We start from the raw sequence: 23,644 nt of genomic DNA on the forward strand, positions 1-23,644 counted from the left end.
TCTCCCAGTAAACAACTTTCTGGTCAACACAGAGTGCAGAAAATAGCTAATCACTGTTTAGTGAGGCAAGAAAAAATAATTAGTCAGTTAGTTGATTTCAGCCAAACTAAAAATACCTATCTAGAAAAAATCTGTTTAAATAGACGAAAGACTAAACAAATTAAGTACTCGAGAACAAAACAGGAAAAGATATTCTCAACAAGTACAAAACAGGAACATCGTTTATTGTTATAATACAAAACTTAACCGTAAATTAAAGTGAAAATGTCTAGACTTTGCAGAGAAGAGCCGAGATGTAAGGGTTTCCTCGTGCCAAGGCTTCAGTTTTCAGCTGAGCTACTGCCTTGGACAGCTCAGTATCGGACATGTCCTTGGCAGCCAGGCTCTTGCACTGGGCAAGCATTTCCTCCATTATGTTCTCACCCTCCTAGAAAAGACATTACAATAATTTCTAACTGAACTACAAGTAGGAGTGCACACATGGATGCTTCTCAAAGTTACACGACCACGGGAGATGTTCATGATTTTGTTCCCATTGCACAAGAGGACAGAGGTGATGAAGATGTCCACGCAGCCGGAAATATGAATTTCTCCGCGGTTGTGGAAAAAAATAATGTCTACCTATATGGCCAAAAAATTATAATAATTAATTTTCCATTATATTGCAAAAGACGATGATGATGTTTCCATTACTGCGAGGGGTGTTCAGAATATTGTCTTGACCGCGGGAGACGATGGTGATGTCCACACAACAACGGGAAATGATCAGAATTCTTGATCGCGGGAGACGATGATGTGTACATGACCTCGAAGACAATCATAATCTTCATTGCAGTATGAATAGCCTCCGGATTGCGAAGAATAACTAATAAATAATGGTGGTTTAAATACCTAGTTTGTGTTCCACAACTAGTTTTGACCACATAGAAGGTTGAGACTAGTTGTGGAATACAACAATTGGATTGCCAGAACCAGGTTATTTAAACCTTTATTATTGGACGATCGTTAAGTCTACATCCCTTATCGCCTTGGGAGATGATCAGAATTTTGCCGTGATAGTGGAAGACAATGATGATTACAGGGCCACAGGAGACAATTATGATGTCTAAATTACCGTAGGAGATATTTGTGATTTTGCCGTGGTCGTGGGAAAACATTTTCGTGACTGCGGGTGACGATTTGGTGTTTCTGTTACCACAGAGCGGTACGTAGGATTTTGCCTCAACCAAGAAAGACATGATGTTTCCATGACTGAAGAAGATATTCAGGGATCCCAGAAGACGAGGATGATGCTTCCTTGACCGCAGGAGATAATCATGATATTACCTCAAGTTTGGCTTTACCAAAAATATCAGGATGGAACACCTCTTGTTATAATTTTTTTTATATCTTTATTTATATTTGAAAATATGGTTGTTATTTAATGTATTTACAAGGGTTTAAACTAAAATTGGCTAGTTGGACATTTTATTGCTGCATTTATTTGTTCTTAACCTACTTGAAAAACATCTCATTACTTCAAAATCACTTTATGGAATGACTTGGAGACAAGGGTTGGAGTAGTATAACCAATCCATAAAAAAAAAAAATATATTGACACATCACTAGACGAATTGTGTGTTCTTAAGGATGATCAACTGTTAACTGAATACTTCAGTAGAACTCCAACCTGAATCAATTGGAACCATACCACATTCATACAAACAAAAATTTGGATAACAAAACTCGAGGTATTGTCACATTGTGTGGTAAATAGGCTGAGTAGAGCAGAGCTTATACTATCGCAATCACAGAACACGTTCACCACTATTGCAGAGTATGATTGAGACAATGATGATATCTCTATAAGACCATAGATGATGTTCCAAGACTTTGTTACGATCAGGGAAGACGATGATGATGTTTCCGAGACCGTGGATGTCTACGTGACCGCGGGAGATGCTCAGAATTTTGCAGATAGCAGCTTTTGTTTTCTTTAATAAATGTTTCATAAATCTCTAGATTTAGGTTCTTAAAATTCTTTCTGTAAGCAATTCTAAGCTTTTCCTAACAGAAATGAATGCAAGACATATTTTTATTACAAAAACTACTAGTTTTCCCCTTCTGTTACTGATATTGGTTTCCACCCAACATACCTGAATGATTTTGCGTTTCTTAGCATCGTTTTCAGCAACTATCAAGCTCTGATAATCTTCAAGTTCAGAAAGTTTCCTTTTTGCATTCTGAAACATAAGTTGTGGCATGTTAAGTCTATTGACCTCTTGTGATCAATTGAAAAACTATTTACACATATTAATTGACATTTTTTGTGCTTTCTTCCCATAATACTAAATATTGTGGATAGTCTTTAAGCCATAGTCTTTATTATTATTGTTACTACTAAACTTTGAGGAGCTTAAAAATAACTGTTTACTTAATAATTTTGAAATATGTGAACTCTATTTTGTGTAATCTCTGAAAGGTTAAGATTTGTTAGAAGGATATAGGTACATGGAAAAATAACTTTCAAGTTTTGTTTTAACCAATCCAAAACTTACTACTTAAGATTTTAATATTACATAAGGTACATATGAATGGTTTTTATTGACAGTTTCATTGAATACTCTACCCAAAAGTGAACCTAAGTTTTATTTTTTTAAAGTTTTCTCAAATTACCATACCTCAATTACCATTGGAGGAAATCTTGCCATTTTCGCCACATGAATGCCAAAGCTTTGATCACATGCTCCTGGACGAACCTGAAGTATAAAAAGTAAGTATTAAAATTTAACAAGCCTTTAATAACAAAAATTGTTTTTTACAAATCGTTTCACTGTTCTTAGCTTAGTTACGGTCCATAGGGTATTTTTTTCTTGTTGCTTGATGGGGACAAGCAATATTTGACTTAAATTATATAAATGATTTCTATTTGTTTACATTACAACCCTTAACTATAGAAACAAACTATTTTTGTCATGAGTAACTCAATCGGACGTAAATAAAATTGTTTTGAGGCAGATGAAATATTGCGGCATCTAGCAGCTAGGCTTGAAGAAATCTCCTCAATCTCAGAAAAAAACCAACTCTCACAGGTGAATTCATTCAAAATTATTTGTAGCCTATAAAAACTCTAAAGTACCTTAAAAATGAGCCATAATCTGTAAAATATAATATTTCCAATACTACTTGGTAGGTACTAGTGACTTATCTGCCATACAGCATCCAGCCAGTTTAACTGCATTCAATTTACAACTCTGTGATGAAATTAAATGTTGCATATATTTCCGTTACCTGGTAGAGCAGCGTAAGAGAGTCTTCTTGGGTGACAGCTGTGACATGGCGGTTGGCAAGCGTCGGAACACTCTCACCGAGTCTTGTTAGCTCATGGAAGTGAGTAGCAAACAAAGTGAACGATTTTGCCTCAGAAGCCAAGTGTCTGGAAAGTAAGTGTTAGGTTTTAATGACAAGGGAAATTTTGAGGTTTTTTTATCCTAATCAAATAAAAAATCTTCATTCTTGTTCAGCCACAAGAAAAATTGACATTCCCAAAAATATTATACATAAAATGGCATCTTATCACTAATAAAACAAGCAAACATTTTACAAAGAGATGGAATAAATTTACACAAATGTACTGTACATACAGTAACCCTGACATTTTCTTCAGTTATTAACAAATCTTTCTATATTGACCAAATATTTAATCAATTCAATTGGTTGAGGGTAATTTTTACTGTAATTTATTTAAATGTGTAGGTCATAGACGGTTAACCTAGTCTGCAGTGATACAGGTACGCTTTGCGACAGTATTATGTAAAGAAGTTATCAATCATAGATATATATATCTAGTTTTGTAATATTATTGGTAATCTTTACTGTCCCTGCCTCAAATGCTTGACTAACACACCCAGTCTATTGTACAGCAGTTAATTCTACCTGTAGGAGTGTTCACTGTTCAGTAATAAACGTTTAAATTTCCTGTTGTTACAAAAAAAAAAGAATCTTCAACTTTAAACTAAAAGTTAAAATAGAGAAAAAGAGTTGTGTAGCCTCCGGATTACTATTTTATACTTAAAAATCGTTTAAATATCTGCAATAATCCTTGATTGCTAAGGTAGCGACTAGTTTCTGTTCATAAATGAACCATTCATCAGGAAAAACTAATACACAAATAATTGTAATATTTGTACCGTATATATTCTGTTGTGTGTAATGTGTTTGTTTTTCATGAATTTTTATTTACTAAACTTTATTAACGTCCTTCAAATGAAGTTATTAATGCTGGCTCCTTAAAATAGGCCTGAAACGAAATTAGTAGCCACTACAGCAGCCAAGAATTACTTTATTCAGGTATCTAAACCATTTTAAAGTAAAATAAGAGAACTGAAAAAAACCAAATACGCCGGAACAAAATTCTATAATAAACTTCCAAAGGACATACAAGCAGAAGTAAGAAATTTCTCATTAGCAGGGCTGTTTATTCATTTGATGAACTGTAATTGACTTCTCTTTCCCTACTAATCAAAGTATGTTTTAACTGTTAGTTTTTTGCTATTTTACAATTTTTCCCATTTACTATAAGCATGTATATTTTATTATAACTATATCATTAAGAAATGTGACACTATTCATGTATAATAAAAATGCCGAATGTACTTGATGAATAAAGATAATTTGAATTTGAAAGTATAAAAAATACAATTTAAAAAAATAACACTATGACCTGTGTAAAACAATAAATGATGATGGAGCATTTTCAAAAACGTTTCCGCTCTCTGTGGCGTCTTAAGTATATTTTTAAACTAAAACTTATAAAAATATCTTTAAGTTTACAAAAATACCTTATTATATGTTATAACCCGAAATTATCGGAGTCCAGAATCAAAAATCGTTTAGAAGAATTTTAGAAAATATTTTACACAACAAAACAAACTTATCAACTCAAAACCACATCTAAAATTGAACCACCAAAACATCCTTGTCATCTGGTTTATTTTGACTCACCCAAGACATTCTAAGCTAACTTTTCTGGGCATTTAATAATCTACAAGAATCACACATGAATTACTTACTCCGCTATAGCCCAGGCAATTCCACAACCTTCAAATGTTGAAGTTCCTCTTCCCAATTCATCAATAATGACTAGAGAACTACTTGTGGCTGTCTGTAAATGAAATAATATGTTATCATCAAGTCTTATTTGACAACCTCATTTCATGAACTAGTGACGGCAAGCCGAACTTCACTTTGCCGGGGCCTTATTTTGTATAAATTATTAATAGTTGGGACATTACTTATTACACTTAATCTGAGTTGAAACATGTATTTATCATTCTTACTTTTATTTTTGTTAGTGAACTTCTTTTAGCACATTATTACAGATTAAAATGTAATCATGCATTCCCTGCTAAACATATGATTTTTTTAACCCATTAGCGCCGACTTAAGAGCTTTACTCGTACGGCCGCTGCAGGCCCGTCGGCCGACTTACAAATGACGCAAATGGTGACAAATGACTCATGTCACCGCTATGCTGCGCCACTAGCCCAGAGGGTTTTAAAGGGTCCAATGTCAGACTTTTGGAACTAAAATGTTTACAAATTAATATAATTTAAAAGCAGATGTTTACTTTCACCAATTGTTTTGTAGGTTTGAATAATCACAACAATGTGTATTAGTCATGATTTGAAATAGTGCCACATTAAACCCCAATCGCAGCATACTTGTGCAGTCAACAACGTTCAAATTCTCCAGTCTCCACTATTAAATATGTAAACATAAAAGGGATGGCAATGATTTAATATTTTTATTATTTTTTCTTCTATACTTACACAACCTAACATATTTTTTTTTTTTTTTGAAAATGTATGTATAATATAAACAAGATGTATAAAGTAATCACTTTTTGACGATCTGTATAACATCTTCGTCCGCCATTGTGTGTTGGAGACCAACTCTTTGTGGGGAGTATTTGGTGCTCGTGCCCCAGACAAGAGCGTATTTGAACTGAGCCGCAAGTGTTCGGTGTATAGAGTGGCAGACATGTTCTACCGTTACACCGCGCCGCAGGATCAATCCATCGTTAAAGTCTGGCAGCTGTCCCGGCTTCTTGGTGTACACTCATATTAGAGCTAGCTCCTCCCATAGCGATTCCAGCAAATAGTCTAGGTTGAGCTTCATGTTGCAACTGACGACAACCGAGTGTGGTTGTCTTGCCAATCTGTCCACTTCCTCCATGCTAATCTGATCTATCTTGTTGTAGACATACAAACAAGGTAGGTACACTCGATTGGCGCTGATCACATCTATCAGCTCGTCTGCCGTTGCATCTTCCCTGAACAACACCTCCGCATTGAAGATCTTATACTCGTGCAAGATCATCTGGACCAGTTTCTCGTCAATCTTGGTCAGCGGACATGTCAAGTTGAATGCTATTCCTCCTCCTTTTTTCACCTTAAGAGGGTTCCCTACCCCCACCTAAAAACGTTAGAAAACCGCTTCGCGCGGTATCATATAGCGATTCTAGTTTTAACATTTAAATTGTGAACCAAACACCATTTTGTACATAAAGAGTGGTTCTACTAAGTTTGCTTTTTAAAAAATGTCTATGCTTACGCAATCAAGGGCAACGACTTGTCAAAGTTAGTGAACTTTAACTGTAAAGTTCACTAACTTTGACAAGTCGTTGCCCTTGATTGCGTAAGCATAGACATTTTTTAAAAAGCAAACTTAGTAGAACCACTCTTTATGTACAAAATGGTGTTTGGTTCACAATTTAAATGTTAAAACTAGAATCGCTATATGATACCGCGCGAAGCGGTTTTCTGACGTTTTTCGGTGGGGGTAGGGAACCCTCTTAAAGTAAATGTTGGGCTTCTCTTTGTTCAGCCTGATTCCCACACTTTCCAGTTCTTTCTCCAACAAGGCTCGTTGAACGTCTTGTTTGGTTGCATCCAGCATCATGAGCACCAGATCAGGTGTTCGAGCTACTGCGATGACATGTCTTCCTCTTCCTTTGCCTTGCGATGCACCTTCAATGATTCCTGGCAGATCGAGCAGCTGTATGTTGGCACCCTTGTACTCAATTACGCCCGGGATACACGTCAGTGTTGTAAACTTGTACGATGCTGCCTCCGACTCAGTGTGCGTCAAGGTAGACAACAGGGTTGATTTACCTACTGAAGGGAAGCCTATTAAAGCTACACGAGCGTCTCCAGATTTCAAGACATCAAATCCCTCTCCTTTCTCAGATTTTTTTGAGGGTTCTAGCAACTGAGCTCTATGCTTAGCAAGCTTTGCCTTCAATACTCCAAGATGGTATTCAGTAGCTTTGTTTTTTTGAGTCCGAGCAATTTCTTTTTCTATTTCAGATATTTTTTCTAATATACCCATTGTTTTAAAAGCTTAACTTGGCAAATGGTGTTAGTTACACTTCAATAACAGGCTCTAAAATAAAAACATCTTCAAAATGTCACGTTTGTTTCTTTTCTGCTGAGAAGAGAGTTATTAAGTGAATTATTTAGAGAATTATTATTTTTATTATTACTAAACCAATCTTCTATACGAAAAACCTTAGGATGGTCTTCAATTTACAATATGAGAATTATAATAACATCAGAAGAATTATTTAAGAGAATTATTAAGTGAATAATAATTGTGCGTGCTATTTTAGGTATTCTAAAGCCCTTATGATCCCATAAGAATACCAAAGATTTCATCTGAATTACCATTTGAATACAAATTTCCTTTGCGTCTTGATTTCGCAATCACTGTTATAAGGCACAAGGGCAATCCCTGACTATCGCCGGTTTAAATTTAGAAAATGCATGCTTTTCACACGGACAGCTGTATGTTGCGTGCTCACGTGGTGGTACGTACGCCTGAAAACTTATATATTTATTTATACACCTAATGAAAAAACAAAAAACATTGTTTATCCACTGGCAATTAAGTAAGATAAATATTATATTTTTGTTTTTGGTATACATTTTTATTACTTATTGTAAAGAACACTACCATTAATAGTATATTTCGTACCTAGGGCCGAAAATGAGGTTTTGCCGGCTCGAGATAGTTTTTAAGTTCGAGACGAAGTCGAGAACTTAAATCGATCGAGAGCCGCAAAACCATTTCGGTCCGTGGTACGAACGCTATTTTTCACCACACTATACCCTATTACCACTATTCACCACAATAATAATGCACACTGATAGTCAACACAACTACAACTTTAAGGTTATGTGAAGAAATAATTTGAGGAATCAGCAAAAATAAAAATATATAGTTGCTAGGCAACGGTGACAATAACACAATTCTATTGAAATGCTATGGATTTTGATTATGTATTTAAAATGCATTCATGTTTTAAGTAAGTAAGCGGACAGCTGATTTTGCGGCCCCGGCCTGTAAAAACCTGCTCGGTCCCCAAATTATGGACAGCTGGCATCGCCAGCAAAACGTAACTTTCGGCCACCAATTAACGTATGTAATACAGCCAAAAACATGATAGTGTGGTGAAAATATAATAGTTGTTAGCGCAGCAACGCGCGCTGGGTAACCGCTAGTTAACAATAAGAATTGATTTTTTTGTTCATTTTTCAGCTTCAGCTTGTGATTTTTATATGTAGGGAATTAATTAAACTTTACAATAGTAGTGTGTTAGTGTCATTTGGTGTCTGGATTAATCTTGGAATTTGTAAACCAACTTTACTTTTAAAAAATAGTTAAAAAAATGTTATTTTTATAAACTTTAATTTTTTTTTTTATTTCAGTGATTTATCCATTTACCACTTTTTTGTAGACAATTTTACTGTGAGCAAAATGACAAAAGAATTAATAGTTTATTACCTAAGGTTTTCTTTCTATAACAATAAAAAATTGTAAAAGTCTACAAATTTGGTAAAATTAATTGCCGACAGAGGGTGCTGCAGGCAGCACATTAACCCTCGAGCTGGCATTCGGGCGATTTACGCCGCGGCCGAACGTCACGGAAATCGCCGATTTTAGAACGAAAATGAAACTAATATCACTTAATATAGTATTTATTTGGTTCAGAAATGAATAATCTATCGATTGATGTGCATTTCAACTATTTGGTTTCCTTTGGGAAAACTTAAAACTCTATGAAAATAACGCATCAGCTGACGACATTGTCATAATGTCATGATGACGCAATCGCTTATTGCCGGCGTCTGTTCTGTTGTTGTTGTTGTTTATTTCGCGTTGTGTTTGGTTAGTTTCGGTGTTATAAGTTTAATTTTTTATTGAAATGTGAGTTTATTTCACTTCAAGATGTCTGATCGTAACTACCGTGACCGATCTAGTGAATTACGAGAGTTGATCTATGACCCAATTCTAAGTGGCGAGGAGACTAGTGATAGTGAACCTGACAAAAATACTCCAAGTGACAATCCCCTAACTTCTAGTGATGATGAACATAGCTTAACTGACTTTTCATCTGGTAGCTCGGATAACTATGTGCCCAATGAGGAGGAAATATTAGATTGGACTAGGGAACATGATACAGATTTCGAACCTCATGTAAGTCATGTAAGAAATGAAGAGCCAGTTAGGCCTGACTCACCTATTGTGCCTGGGCCTAGGCCTAATGAACCTGCTGTGCCTGCTGACAATATGTTGCCTAATATTCCTAGGCCTTTACCAATTTCTAATGACCCAAGATGGGTGTTAGTTTACCCCCCAGAAGAAGAAAAGGTTGCAGACTTTTTGGTAAGGGAGGGATGCACTGGAATTCAGAACTGTCCCCCGCGTAACTCTCCACCTATAGCTTATTTATTTTTATTTTTTACTCAGACCATATGGAGGATGATTGTACGTGAAACTAATAAGTATGCTGCAATAAACATTGAAAATGCTAATGATTCAGGAAGGATGCGTAGGCACAGTCGATTGAGATCTTGGTATGGACGTCACGGTGAAAGAAATGAAAAAGTTCATTGCAATAATGCTGAATATGGGTCTAATCCATAAACAAAATATTGAATCCTATTGGGACACTTCTAAAACTCAAAGAACACCTTTCTTTCCTGAGACGATGTCATTAAAAAGATTCCAGTCATCAGTTCCATGCTGCATTGCAACTGTGAACCAGCGATTCCTCGCGGACAACCTGATTTCGACCCTTGGCACAAAATTAGGCCATATATAGACGAATTAAATGGTAAGTTTAAGCAATTTTTTGTGCCAAAACAGCCTATCTGCATAGATGAAAGCATGTTGGGGATGAAGAACAGATGTATTTATATACAATATATGCCTAACAAGAGGCACAACAGGTTTGGCATAAAAAAATTCAAAATTTGTGACAGCAAAACCTCTTACGTTCTCCATTCGGAACTGTACAGCGGTAAGGACTTTATGTCAGATGGAGATGACCCCTTAGCACAGAAGGTGGTTTTGGATTTACTTACAAAATGTAATCTCCTCGGTAAAGGGTACCATTTATTTACCGATAATTGGTATACTAAAATCCCTCTGGCACAAGCACTTTTAGATCAAAACACCTACCTGACAGGCACTGTTAGAAAGAAATCAAAGGGCTTATCTAAAAATCTGCTGCAGAGGACACTTCAAGTAGGAGAGACTGTCTACTTTAGGAAAAATAACATCCTTCTTGTTGGATTTAAAGAAAAGAAAACCCGTAAACCAGTTTATTGTCTGACAACGGCGTGCCATGCCGAAAACATGCTTGTCAGGAGCAAAGGTGGATGAGAGGCCATAAAGCCTATACTTATTGCCAAGTACAATGCTCACATGGGAGGGGTTGATACCAAGGATAAGACCATGTATCACTACTCTTGTGACAGGCCAACTAGACGCTACTGGAAAAAAGTGTTCACAAATTTTCTAGATATGGCGCTTCACAATGCGTACGTTTGGCACAAAGCCAACACCGACCGAGAACACATGAAAAATCACAGGGACTTTCTAATGAACATCATAGAGGATTTGTCCACTGACCAAGCCCAGCCTGATAATGTACCAGGTCCAGGTGGTGATGTCCTTGGACCTCGACATGAGTTGACCAAACTACCTGGAGAGGACAATCGCCTGTGTGTGGTGTGTCTGGACAAAAATATAAAAAGGAAAACCACCTATTGGTGTCCTGGCTGTAATGGGGGAATTCACCAGAATTGTTATCACCTTCTATACCACTATTACAGGCCTACAAAAAAGAGCAGGAAGAGAAGGCATTCTAGTGATTCGGAGTGAAGAGAGTGATGAGTGACGTAACCGATACGTGTAAATATGTAAATAAACTTATGTAAATAGTGTGTATATGAAATTCCAAAAACAAACAGTGGCTTTTCTACAGGCAACTATTCCTGGGATTATCTAGGTATGTAATATAACTTGAGTATTTTATAAATTATTTCTTGTATGAAATTAGACCTGAACGTTTTGCTTCAAGTATTCGTGTAGGTTGTACAACGAATGTGTATATAGTAATAAAAACCGTTATAAGTATTTTTTTTTAGGAACAAGGTACATGTATTATATATCATTCTTTTCCTCATAAAATTGTACACAATTTGTATATTTTGAAAAATTATTTTGAGTTCATTGGTTTGAGTTATAGAACGGAATATATATGCATATAAATAAAAAAAAATCTGCTAAATAAATATAAATTTTTTTTTGTAAATCAAAATTTCATATATAAAATTTATATAATATTATTCCTTGTTTTATGCTGAAAAAAAAGATATATAATATAATATATTTACAAACTTATTTACTGTTTAAAAAATGTGTTATAAAAAATGTTGCGCGACCCATTAAAAACCATTGCCACCACAGCATAAAAAGACCGCCAGCTCGAGGGTTAACAGGGTGTATACTATTTTATTAAAGTGAAATTCCAGGTTTTTTCCAGGTTTTTCCTGGTTTTTCAAAGTTTTTCCAGGTTCCCGCGTATTTCTTTGGTTCCACTTAAACTATAATCAATTTAAGACTTGCAGCTTAAGTATACAATATAAACTTATATAAAATTTGTTTCAAAGTTCATAGTGAGCTAGTGTTGAAAAAGTAATAATCCTTATTATAGTAATCATTTTCATTATCATCATTACTTAAGGCCTCGGAAACATCTTCTCTCTCGATAGCAGCAAAATCCTGAATATTATCTTAATTTTTTATGAACACATTATCAACGGCGGCAAAATCCTGAATATTTCCTGCGGTTGTGTGGTTGCTTCCCACAGTGACGTAAACGTCATCACAGTCTTACGTTATCATGGAAAAATCCTGGACAACTCCCGCGGTATGTATACATTATCGCCGTCTCTCGCGATCACGGAAACGTAATCATCGTCATCCACGATCGCGGCTAAATCATGAACATCTGCAGCCGTGTAGACATAATCATAGCCTCCCGCAGTCACGGAAACGTCATGCATTCGTCGTCGTCCGCAATCTCGGCAAAATCATGAATATTTCCCGCGGCAGTGTAAACATCATCGTTGATCCCGCGGTCACGTAAACGTCATCGTCGTCGTCCGCGATCGCGGCTAAATCATGAACATCTGCGGCCGTGTAGACATAATCATAGCCTTCCGCAGTCACGGAAACGTCATCGTCGTCTCCCGCGGTCACGGAAACGTCATCATCGTCTCATGCGGTCACGGAAACGTCATCGTCGTCTCCCGCGGTCACGGAAACGTCAACGTCGTTTCCCGCGGTCACGGAAACGTCATCGTCGTCGGCCGCAATCACGGCAAAATCATGAGCATATCACGCGGCCGTGTAGAAATCATCATCGTCGTCTTTCGCGGTCACGGCAAATCACGAAAATCTTACGCGGCCGTGTAGACATCATCATTGCCTCTCGCAGATATGGAAATGTCATCGCCGTCGTCCGCGGTCACGAAAACGTCATCGTCGTCTCCCGCGGTCACGGAAACGTCAACGTCGTTTCCCGCGGTCACGGAAACGTCATCGTCGTCGGCCGCAATCACGGCAAAATCGTGAGCATATCACGTGGCCGTGTAGAAATCATCATCGTCGGCTTTCGCTGTCACATCAAATCACGAAAATCTTACGCGGCCGTGTAGAAATCATCATTGCCTCTCACAGATATGGAAACGTCATCGCCGTCGTCCGCGGTCACGAAAACGTCATCGTCGTCTTCCGCGGTCACGGAAACGTCATCGTCGTCTCCCGCGGTCACGGAAACGTCATCGTCGTCTCCCGCGGTCGCGGAAACGTCATCGTCGTCGGCCACTATCGTGGCAAAATCATGAGCATTTCACGCGGCCGTGTAGAAATCATCATCGTCGTCTTTCGCGGTCACGGAAACGTTATTGTCGTCTCCCGCGGTCACGGAAACGTCATCGTCGTCTCCCGCGGTCACGGAAACGTCATCGTCGTCTCCCGCGGTCACGGAAACGTCATCGTTGTCTCCCGCGGTCATGGAAACGTCATCGTCGTCTCCCGCGGTCTCGAAAACGTCATCGTCGCCGCCCGTGATCGCGGCAAGACGCATTTTACGACTACAATCTTCTACCGGGGCTAAAATAAAAATCCCGGAATCGTTCCAAAAATCCCGGCTTTTTCCCGGTTTTTTCCAGGTCCCTTCAAATTCAAGGTTATTTCCCGGTTCTCCCGGTTTTCCCGGTTGGTATACACCCTGGTTAATTCCTTTCCCAATGGGTTAACCAACATTGAAAGGTATTATAATGTAAAATAGCAATTATTATAGCTATAAAGTTAATTATCTGGAGCATTATTACAAAAAAAAAAAAAAATAATAATAATAAAGTTAAAAAGAGTATAAATTATCCTGAAGTCTGTGAAAACAATGCTGAGCAGTAAACTCACCCTGATGATTGAAGCAGTCTCGACCATTTCAACCATAAACGTGGACATTCCCTTGACTTGGGAGTCTGACGCACCGACGCGAGCCAGTATGCTGTCCAATACTGACATCTCGGCACTCTCACACGGCACCAGGCTGCCTATGTGAGCCAGGAGTGCCACGACGCCGGCACTGCGGATGTATGTGCTCTTGCCTCCCATGTTGGGTCCAGTCACCATGTAGAAAGTGCAATCCCCTGATGTGTGAACACAATAAAACTACAAAAATCTTGTTAAATAAAATTATTTGCACCCTTAATGAAACTGAAAGACAGTTTATTTTATTTAGCAACAAAGGGATTCAGAGGACTCCAGGTCAATAGTTCAATCAAAGCTCCTTTTTTCATGAAAAAATAAAAAAATCTTATTAAGTTACTACAATGATAACTTAATAAGAGGCTATTAGCAGAGTAAAAAATCTCAGTAATTATTCCTTATAGTTACAATGGTTAAACATGTAATTTTGATATGTCTACTTACAGTTTTTGCACGCTGAATTCGAAAATGTGATTAGTTTTTATCAGAAAGATTCCTAAGTGACCTTACAATCAAATAACTAAAAAGAAACTTCAGTTTCATTGAGTAATTCAGATGGTTGTGGTTTGGGTGAGTCCATGTTCTGCAAGCATTTTTGAAATTGTTATTTTGTTGTGTTTCACCCACTATTTCAATTGTGGATGAAACTATCTAACTATACTACTTGGATACTTGGAGAATTCCCACTGGTATCGCATCAGCGACGTGGTCGTCAGGTTTTTTTTTTTTACATTTCTTGATAATAATTTAAATAGATGGATTCATTTCCTCTTCAGGGATATACATGGCCTAGACATATCAACAACGTAGTAGAGCGTCAACACTGTAGTAGGCCGCTTGACTTAAGAATGTTTTTAGCAGGTTCTTGAATTTGTTGATAGAGGGCTCTTGCGTGATGTACTGAGGCAATTTATTGTAAATTTTTATACTATTGAAGTAAGGGCTCTTGCTTGCAAGGGTGGAATTTACTTGAGGTACATGTGGATTTGTTGCTCTTCCTGTTTTGTAATTGTGGACCATGCTGTTTGTTACAAAAATATTGGGATTCTTCTTAACAAGCAATGCGGATTCCAATATAAAGAGGGACCGAAGTGAGAGAATGTTCAGTTCTTGGAACAAAGGTTTACAGTGAGTCCGTCTATGGACTCCACATATTCTTCTAATTGCACGCTTTTGAAGGATGAAGATGCGTTTTGCCTCACTGCAACCACCCCAAAATACCAAACCATATGAGATTATGCTATGAAAACAGCCATAATAAACCTTAAGGAGAATCTCAATGTCAACCAGCTTTTGAAGTCTAAACAGCAGGTAGGTGACAGATGACAGTCTGGGCGCTATTGAATCGACATGTGTTCCCCAATTAAGGTTCTCCGTAATGTGTAGGCCCAAGTATTTGGCTTCACTACAGGTTTCAAGTGGCACCCCGTCCAAGGTTAATATCGGAGGTGGTTCAGGCTTCTTCCTGTTATAAAATTCCATTAATTTGGTTTTACTAGAATTTAGGACCAGATGATTTTTGCTACACCAAGTTGACATTTCAAGCAAGCCAGATTGGGCATTTTCAATCGTGATGTTTCGATTTGGGCTTGGGACTAAGTAACAGGCGTCATCGGCAAAAAGCCACAAATTTCCAAAGGATATGAAGCCAGGCAAGTCATTCACGTATAACAGGAATAGGATGGGCCCAAGGTTTGATCCCTGGGGGACACCGATGTTCAGAGCTGGTGATGGAGACGATTTATATGTCCGGAGGATGTTGTCAGGGCCTCTGTGCTTCAAGGATACAATCATGTGCCGATCTTTAAGATACGATGAAATCCATCGCAGTGGGTTTCCAGAAATGCCAAGCATTCGCAGCTTATCCAGAAGGATCCTATGGTCAAGAAGATCAAAAGCCTTTGTCATGTCGTAAAAGAGACATAGTAAGCTGTCAGATATGTCAAGGTGGTTATATACTTCCTTTAAAAGGGTGAAAATGGAATCACAGGTAGACATGTTTTTTCTGAACCCAAATTGGTTATTTGACAAGATGTTATTTGTTTCAATAAAACTTAGCGATCTTTTAAGAAAAATAATCTCAAAGATTTTACCAAAACAAGGCTGAACAGAAATAGGCCGGTAGTTACTTGCGTTAAGAGGATCATTTTTCTTAAATACAGGGACAACCTTTGAAGTTTTCAACGAATCAGGAAAGCAACCAGATTCAAACGACTTGTTAATAGCGCAGGCCAATGCTTCAAAGATGTTTTCATTGCAAATTTTGAGAAGGCTGCATGGGACTTCATCAATGCCAGAACTTTTTCTTGATCCTATTAATAAGACGACTTCACAAACCTCAGACGCAGAAGTAGGAGATAGTACAAAGCGACTCGCTTCGAGATCAGTGGGCAACAAAGGGGCTACATTATCTTTAGCCAATGTACATATCTCCTGGTGAAAAGATTTACAGAAATAGTCTACTATTGTCTGAGGATTTTTGACTTCCACGTCATCGATCATAAGAATCAGGTTTGATTGGGTCTGATACTTTTCATCGCACAGTGTACGGACCACTACCCAAGATTCCTTGCTTGTGTTTTTGGAATTTAATATTTTGTTACCAAAAAAGGCCTTTTTGGTTTTGTTAACAAGTGCAGAGTGGTGACGTTTAGCTGCGCGGTAAGCATTTTTTCCATCGAAAGTACTAATATACCTAACTTTAAAACACATGAATCTGAATGACTTACAGTCACGAATCTGAATAAATCCCGACCTACCTTCATCACATGCCTAAATAAGAGCTGATTAGTCTGCAAACAAATCGATTCCATTGCCCATGAAGTTGAGTATCAACAGCTGTTTGTGTCAATCAACAACTGTGCTTTGAGATGAACAGCTGTTTGATCTCCTCAGTCCACATACGGACTCGTCCAAACCACCATATTACCATCCGTACCGTTACACTTAATCAAATAATTGTATGTGTAAAATATAACCTTTCACATTTATTAATTGAAAATGTATTTGATTACACATATTGAAAAAAATTGCAATGCCCATAATCATGCAGAAGCCCAACCGCATTAAAACATTTCAAGGATTCAAATATTGGTGGATCAACTGAATTTATAAAAAAATATTTTAAACCTGACTGTCTAATGTGATTGAAGATATAAAATATAGGATTCTAGAATAAGATATTGAACAGGACCGTAAACAACTTGTATCTGACACATATAATGTAATAAAATCAAAGAGTGAGCTTTTAACTCTTTTAAGGAATTAATTTGTATCGTTCTTTAGGTCAGGTCTGGTAACTAAAGTGGTTTCATAGTAAATGTGAGAGTTAATGTCCGTCAACTTCTGAATGGATACAACGCCATTTACAAGAAGATGTCATATAATTTAAATCAAAACCTGTTCAAGGATTTTGGATCACTTAGAAGACATGGTAATTTGAGCCAGTTAACATTTTAACAGTGATTTGGATAGGCTAATTCAATGATAACAAATGAAGGTAGGCCTATTTCAATCTTAATGTTTACTTTCAACCAACCTTGCTTGAAGTCGATGTCGTTAGCGATGTAGGATACGCTGTCTTGCATCTCCAGGCAAGGGTGGCGAGCCTGCTTGAGCCTGAACACACCTGTATTCTTGTCGTGCATGACTGGTCGCACGTAAGGTATCGGTGCACTCACGGCCACCTGCGCCAGACTCACCAGAGCATCCAGCTGGGCCACTTGGTAACTCAGAGACTGCAGAGTTGTGCTGTAGCCAGCTAGGAATGTAATCAGTTCAAATTAGTGGTATAAAACTAGCTAGTGAAAACAAACAAATTGAATACAAGAACTTGTAAAATACTCTTTGTAATAGCTTGTGTTTCAATTTAGCAAATTTACCAGCATGATGAAGAGTTTACTCCGGCACAAGAAACCCAAAATACTTAACACTAGAAATTTTTTCTCATTTGCACTAAAAATGTTGTTGAAACTGTTGACAATATATTTACAACACTGTAAACGACTCATTGGCCACCAATGGACCTGAAGACTCATTCTTCCCAACTCAACCCTTTCTTAGTTGAAAGTTCTGTCAGTGACCATGAAATATTCTATTTTTTGTGTTTCTTTGGCCAGATTGGACTCTTTTATATTCAGGACAAGCCAGCTATCTTTAAAAAAGTCCTAAAAACTCACTTAGAATTTTTAGGAGAGCCTTTCGGCTCTCTGTTACCTACGTCTCTAAAATACTAATAAGTAACATACAGAAACAAAAAGGGTATAATATGAATTGTGAATCGGTATTAATAATTAAGGTGACAAAAAGGTGCTAATATACTCCGACTTAGTAAACGGACTACTTGCTCGTACTGTAGTAACAGTGCAATTCGGTCGTGTAAGTTATTAATTAATCACTGCACATACGATTCAATAAGTGTAATAAGCTCAGTAGTTAATATAATGCATGTTAATTCATATTAAAAAAGTATAGCACGTTGTAGAATTGTACTACTGTACTAAAAAAAAAAATAAATAAAAAATGAAATGACATAAAAACTGATACTTTGAGGTTATGATTTGTTTTTAGGGAGGGTATCAGGCTGGATTTATTGTGGGTTCCGAATTAATGAGGGACTACTGTACAAACAGAATAAATGTTACAATTACAAATTAATCGGTTACAACTTCTTATTTGTAATGATTATTGCCACAAGTTGACATCAGCTGTTATATATGTACCTGCCACGGAGATGACTTCGCTCACTATTGCCTCCTGTTGCTGAGTGTACTGGTCCTTCGCCTCCTGATACTCACTGTTCAGCTCTGTCAGCTGATCGTTGCGGAACCTTACTCCACTCTTGTTGGCATCCAGCTGAGTAAAACCTCGGACGTTGCGAATCACCTTCTCTTCCTTCAACCAAGATTGACAATTACTCAGTTATAAGTTAGTAGTGATGGGTATTTACTTGAGGGCAGTTCTTGGTCCAGTTTACAATATGATGATAAAGCTTCCATGGCATCATGCAAGTTACAGGTGTTGATTGTAGAACGGCCACCGAGGGAGTGACCACCAATTATGAAGAGGCGGCAGTGCTCTTTTCTCCTGTAGCACAGAAAACGTACTACTATAACCCAGAATGCCAACCGCATGGTAAAAAGCATTAAGCGTTTTGAGAGAGCTTTGCCTGTCAATCCGCTGGTGGCTCTGCCTACGGATTGACAGGCAAAGCTCTCTCAAAACACTTAATGCTTTTTACCATGCGGTTGGCATTCTGGGTTATAGTAGTACGTTTTCTGTGCCTGTAGTGAGTAAAGAGGAGGCGACTATCAGAATAGTGCCTATGGGTGATAGATAATACATGCATGATATACTTTAATAACATGAATCATCTCAAAACATAAAAAATTTGCTACTTGTAGTAACTGAACTAAAAATGAGATTTGTGGTTTGTTTTCATTTTGCCTTGTTATTTATACAGGCAAAACCCCCTATAAAATAACCCCTCATAAAACCCTATAAACATTTAAAAAAACTCAAGTAAAAAAGGGCTCTAGAATAAATGATGAAAATAAGGCCAGGCTTACCTTTGAACAGAATGTGTTTTTCTCAACACACATAGAAATACGAGGACTATCCAGAAAGTAGATTACATTTTGGAATTGAGGATAAACAAAGTCTTGGAAAAATATGTTATTATATACAAATGAAAGCCACACTTAAATACTACTTTTCAACTTAGTCACCTTTCAAAGTAAGGCACTTCTCGTAGCGACGGACCAGCTTAGAAATTCCTTCGTCGTAGAATTCAGCCACCTGTGTCTTCAACCACTTTGTTACCTCTTCTTGAAGCTGTGCGTCATCATCAAAACGCTGCATAGATCCCACATCTTCATTGCTGGGAATGCGTGAAAGTCCCTTGGTACCAGGCCGGGGCTGTACGGTGGATGAGAAAACAACTCCCACTTGAAAGATTCAAGAATTTCGAAATTTGCCATGTGGGGCCGGACATTGTCGTGAACCAACAGGACCTTTCAGCTTAGCTTTCCCCTGCGCTTGTTTTGTATCGCTCTTCTAATGTTTTGCAGAGTTTGGCAATACCTTTGAGAGTTTATTGAAGTGCCTCTTTCTAGGAAGTCCACAAAAATTACACCTTCCCTATCTCAAAAAGCAGTCCCAATCACCTTCCTTGACGACATCATTTGCATGCATTTCTTAGGTTGGGGGGAATTTGTGTGCCCCTCTGCATTGACTGCAATTTTGTTTCCCAGTTTTCAAATGTTTGACCCATGTTTTGTCACCAGTAACGATGTAATCGAGTAGTGAGTCAGAATTTTTATCGTAAGCTTCCAGAAACGCTAGTGCTGCAGTCATTCGCTGAATTTTGAGACTGTCTGTCAAGATTTTCAGTACCCATCTTGCACAAACCTGTGGTAACCAAGCTTTTCGGTAATGATCTTGTGCAACAAACTTCGTGAAATTGATGGAAAACCCATAGAGAGTTCTGCTATTGTGAATTTTCAAGTTTTAGGGGACTTCGGCATCGACTTTTTTAATAAGTTTGGCAGTCACTATGCTGGGTATTCCACTTCGCTCTTCGTCGTGAACGTTAGTTCTGCTATTTCAAAATTTTATGATCCACTGACACACTCCATCTTCAGTGATAATGTTGTCCCCATAAACTTCACAAAGTTGCCGATACATTTCTATCGGTTTACAGTCTTTTTGTAGTAAAAAACCTTATTATTGCAAGCACTTCACAGTTGGCGGCATTTTCAATCAACATGGACATTTTAAACTGTCACAGTAACTCCACTGAGTACAGCAGACTAGCACAACAAGATGCCGATTGAGCTGCCTAACGAGCTGACACCAAGATGGTTGCGCTAGCCCCACCCCTTGCGGATACAGACAAAAACGTAATTAACTTTCTGGACAGCCCTCGTATATCAAGTAGCTTAAAGTTTTCCACACTTTCACACCTTTTTATAATTTTTAAATAATTTTACTGGCTACATTAATTAGTTTGAAAAAAGTTATCAAGGAACCTTGGAATGTTAACCCCACCTTGAGGGTGACCCTAAAGTAGTAGCCGTACTGAGAGTTGGACTCCAGTTTGATGGTTTTGCCAGGATCCAGAGATAGATCTCGGGCAGCTTTGTACAACGTCTTCTGGATGTCCTCATCCAAGCTGTCCATTTTGCTTCTCAACTCTGAAAAATAATATGAAAAAGTTATAAGTACAGTAACTGTGAAGGAAAAAAATTTAGAAGTTCTAACCTTGACTAACGTGAAAACAAAATTTATGAGAGTAGCAAGGGAAGAAGATGGATAATGACAATTTTCTCAAAATTAACAACCACGAATTCCAAAGAGTTAATAATTTCAGATATCTAGGTGTTGCACTATCAGATAGAGTACAACGTACTACGTACAACATACTACGTACAACGTAGAAGACATTGAAATTCAGAATATGATAAATGCAGCAAATAAAAGTTGGTATGCATGTGGAAAACTAATTAAATCAAAGCTGTTATCAAGGAAAACCAAAATTAGAATCTACAAAACAATAATTAGACCAGTACTTTTATATGGAGGGGAAAATTGGATCCTGAGCAAAAACACGGAAAACAAGATTAAACCTTTGAGAATAAAGTTCTAAGAGCTATATATGGTCCAGTGTGTGAAGATGGAGTATGGAGAATCCACCACAACCAAGAGTTAAGATAATCATTCCGAGACCCCGATATTGTAGAAAAGGCCAAAGCAGAAGGCTAAGGTGGGTTGGCCATATCTTGAGGACCAATCAGGAGAGCTTGTTGAAAAAGTTAAAGGGGAGATCCGAGGGGAAGGAGACCAGTAGGAAGACCAAAGGCCAGGTGGTGGGATCAAGTCCGAAAAGATTTGGAAAAGATGAGACTAGTAGAGGAAGATTCGGAGGACCAAGATAACTGGCAACATGTTCGCGAGGCCAAGTACCAGCTTGGGTACAAGTGGCCATGGCAGTAATCACTAGTAAGTAAACCTTGACTCTCAAGTTACAGTAAAGAAATTCCAAACAAAGCTTTCAATCGTTTTCTTTGACTTATTTTTGCAAAACTAGATGGCATTAGATGTATGTTATGTTACTCTAGCTTTCAATATACAAACCTTTGGAGCTCAAATAGTTAATATAATTGACCACTTTTCATCAGAATGTGAGTAGTAAGTAATAAAGCAATTTCTATTCTTTCATTGTAAAATGTCAAAAGAACCTTTCAGATCATCGTCAAAGTCAGCCTTGATGAGGAACTCCCCCTTGTCCACCAAGGCCATGTCCAGGGTCGATTCCACCATCTCCAGCAGCTTCTCAGTGTCCGCGTACAGCTCTCGGATGGGACTGACGATGAGAGCCTCCAGAGTGGGATGGGAACACCCAGAGTCCTGGATGGCCTGGAGCAGGAGCGGGAATCTCTGCAGTGCCTGGTAGATCCTGGCGGACAACCATTAATGTACAATTACAATCTAGAATGATCAAAAGATGTGTGTGTGAAGACTGTCAGTACTTTGAACTGTAAACTAAGGTTAGATATTAAGAAAAAGCAATGTGGCTGATTGAAGGGCTTTTTGAAAAGAGAAACTGATGCTCTCGTAAAGTGCCACTGGCGTAGAAAGAAAAAAAGAAGAGAGATTTTGGCTTGCTTCCCTAAGATGTTAGATTTCAGGGGCTTGGCGATGCCCTAACACCTTTCACAACACATCACTGATATTCTATCTGAGAGTAGGACTTCTATTTAAGTATGGATTCTCTATTCCCCAGCCCATTTTAATTTTCTAATAAAAATCAAATGTAAAACTTTAAGGGTGGGCGAGTACCCGACGTTTGAGTAACTACTCGACTATTTCCAAGGTACTCTAATTGAGTAGAGTAGTAACTACTACTCGGAATTCGAGTCGAGTAGTTATAAAAAGTGACACATTTAATGTTGATGTAGGTGTCTAAAGAAGTGTTTTCAACTCGGGTGTCACATCTGCACCCACTGCATTTTCCGGTTATGACGTCATCAAAATGGCTGACATGTTACGTTTTCACCACCTATTTTACTTCAAATAAGACCATTACCCCCTTTTATGCAAATAAAAGCAAACAACAACAAGCAAACAAGAAGAAACAAACAATGAAGCAAACAATCAATGTAATTGATCTAAAGGAATGTTCCCACTATATAAAAATGTGTTTTTGAAAATCACATCACTGCTTCTCCGCCATTTTGGAAAAAAATTCTCCATTTTTAATCATTGAAAGCTTTTAGTTTGTAAGGCAAATTGCGAGGCTCAGTATAAAGTGAGAAACATTTTTTATATTTTATTTGATTGATGATAAAATTACTTTTAAGGAAATATGAAGTGTTGTCAAGGCTTATTGCCTTGACAACACTTCATATTTCCTTCATATTCCTAACAAACTTGTTATAAAACTATTGATAAAAAAAGAACAATGCGATTTTTATGTTTTACTACATTAAAGTTTGCTAAAAATGGCTGCTTCATTCTCTTTCTGAATAAACCATTAGGCCTACTAAATTTTTCAAAACAATCAAAACTAATCACAAGGCATCTACTTAACTACTAAAACTTGATAAATACAATCTCTGGTTGCCGTATTTTGATAAAATATCCTTTACATGAAACATGAAACTAGCTGTTACCCACGGGCTTCACGCCGTTTGACATTATAAGTATTAATAAACTATTGATTGGTTAAGTTGACCTGAAATAAACAAAATACAGT

General features: G+C 37.6%; 1 protein-coding gene and 1 pseudogene across 1 annotated transcript in view; both read right to left on the reverse strand.

Moving 5' to 3' along the window:
• Positions 1-203: 203 nt before the first annotated feature.
• Positions 204-23,644, reverse strand: part of LOC128992104 (DNA mismatch repair protein Msh2) — a 36,829-nt gene continuing 13,388 nt past the window's right edge. Inside the window, exons 10-19 of the mRNA XM_054415516.1 lie at positions 22,128-22,345; positions 20,938-21,083; positions 18,612-18,783; positions 17,429-17,650; positions 13,819-14,051; positions 5,052-5,143; positions 3,271-3,415; positions 2,661-2,738; positions 2,136-2,222; positions 204-427 (exon numbers count right to left, since the gene is read on the reverse strand). Of these exons, the coding sequence (XP_054271491.1) occupies positions 269-427; positions 2,136-2,222; positions 2,661-2,738; positions 3,271-3,415; positions 5,052-5,143; positions 13,819-14,051; positions 17,429-17,650; positions 18,612-18,783; positions 20,938-21,083; positions 22,128-22,345 (1,552 nt within the window). The 3' untranslated portion in view covers positions 204-268. The remainder of the gene's footprint in view (positions 428-2,135; positions 2,223-2,660; positions 2,739-3,270; positions 3,416-5,051; positions 5,144-13,818; positions 14,052-17,428; positions 17,651-18,611; positions 18,784-20,937; positions 21,084-22,127; positions 22,346-23,644) is intronic.
• Positions 5,836-7,462, reverse strand: LOC128992105 (developmentally-regulated GTP-binding protein 2-like; annotated as a pseudogene).

This window comes from Macrosteles quadrilineatus, unplaced genomic scaffold (assembly GCF_028750875.1).
Source record: "Macrosteles quadrilineatus isolate MER2022 unplaced genomic scaffold, UCM_ALF_1.0 Scaffold_4__1_contigs__length_99947679, whole genome shotgun sequence".
Taxonomy (NCBI): Eukaryota; Metazoa; Arthropoda; class Insecta; order Hemiptera; family Cicadellidae; genus Macrosteles; species Macrosteles quadrilineatus.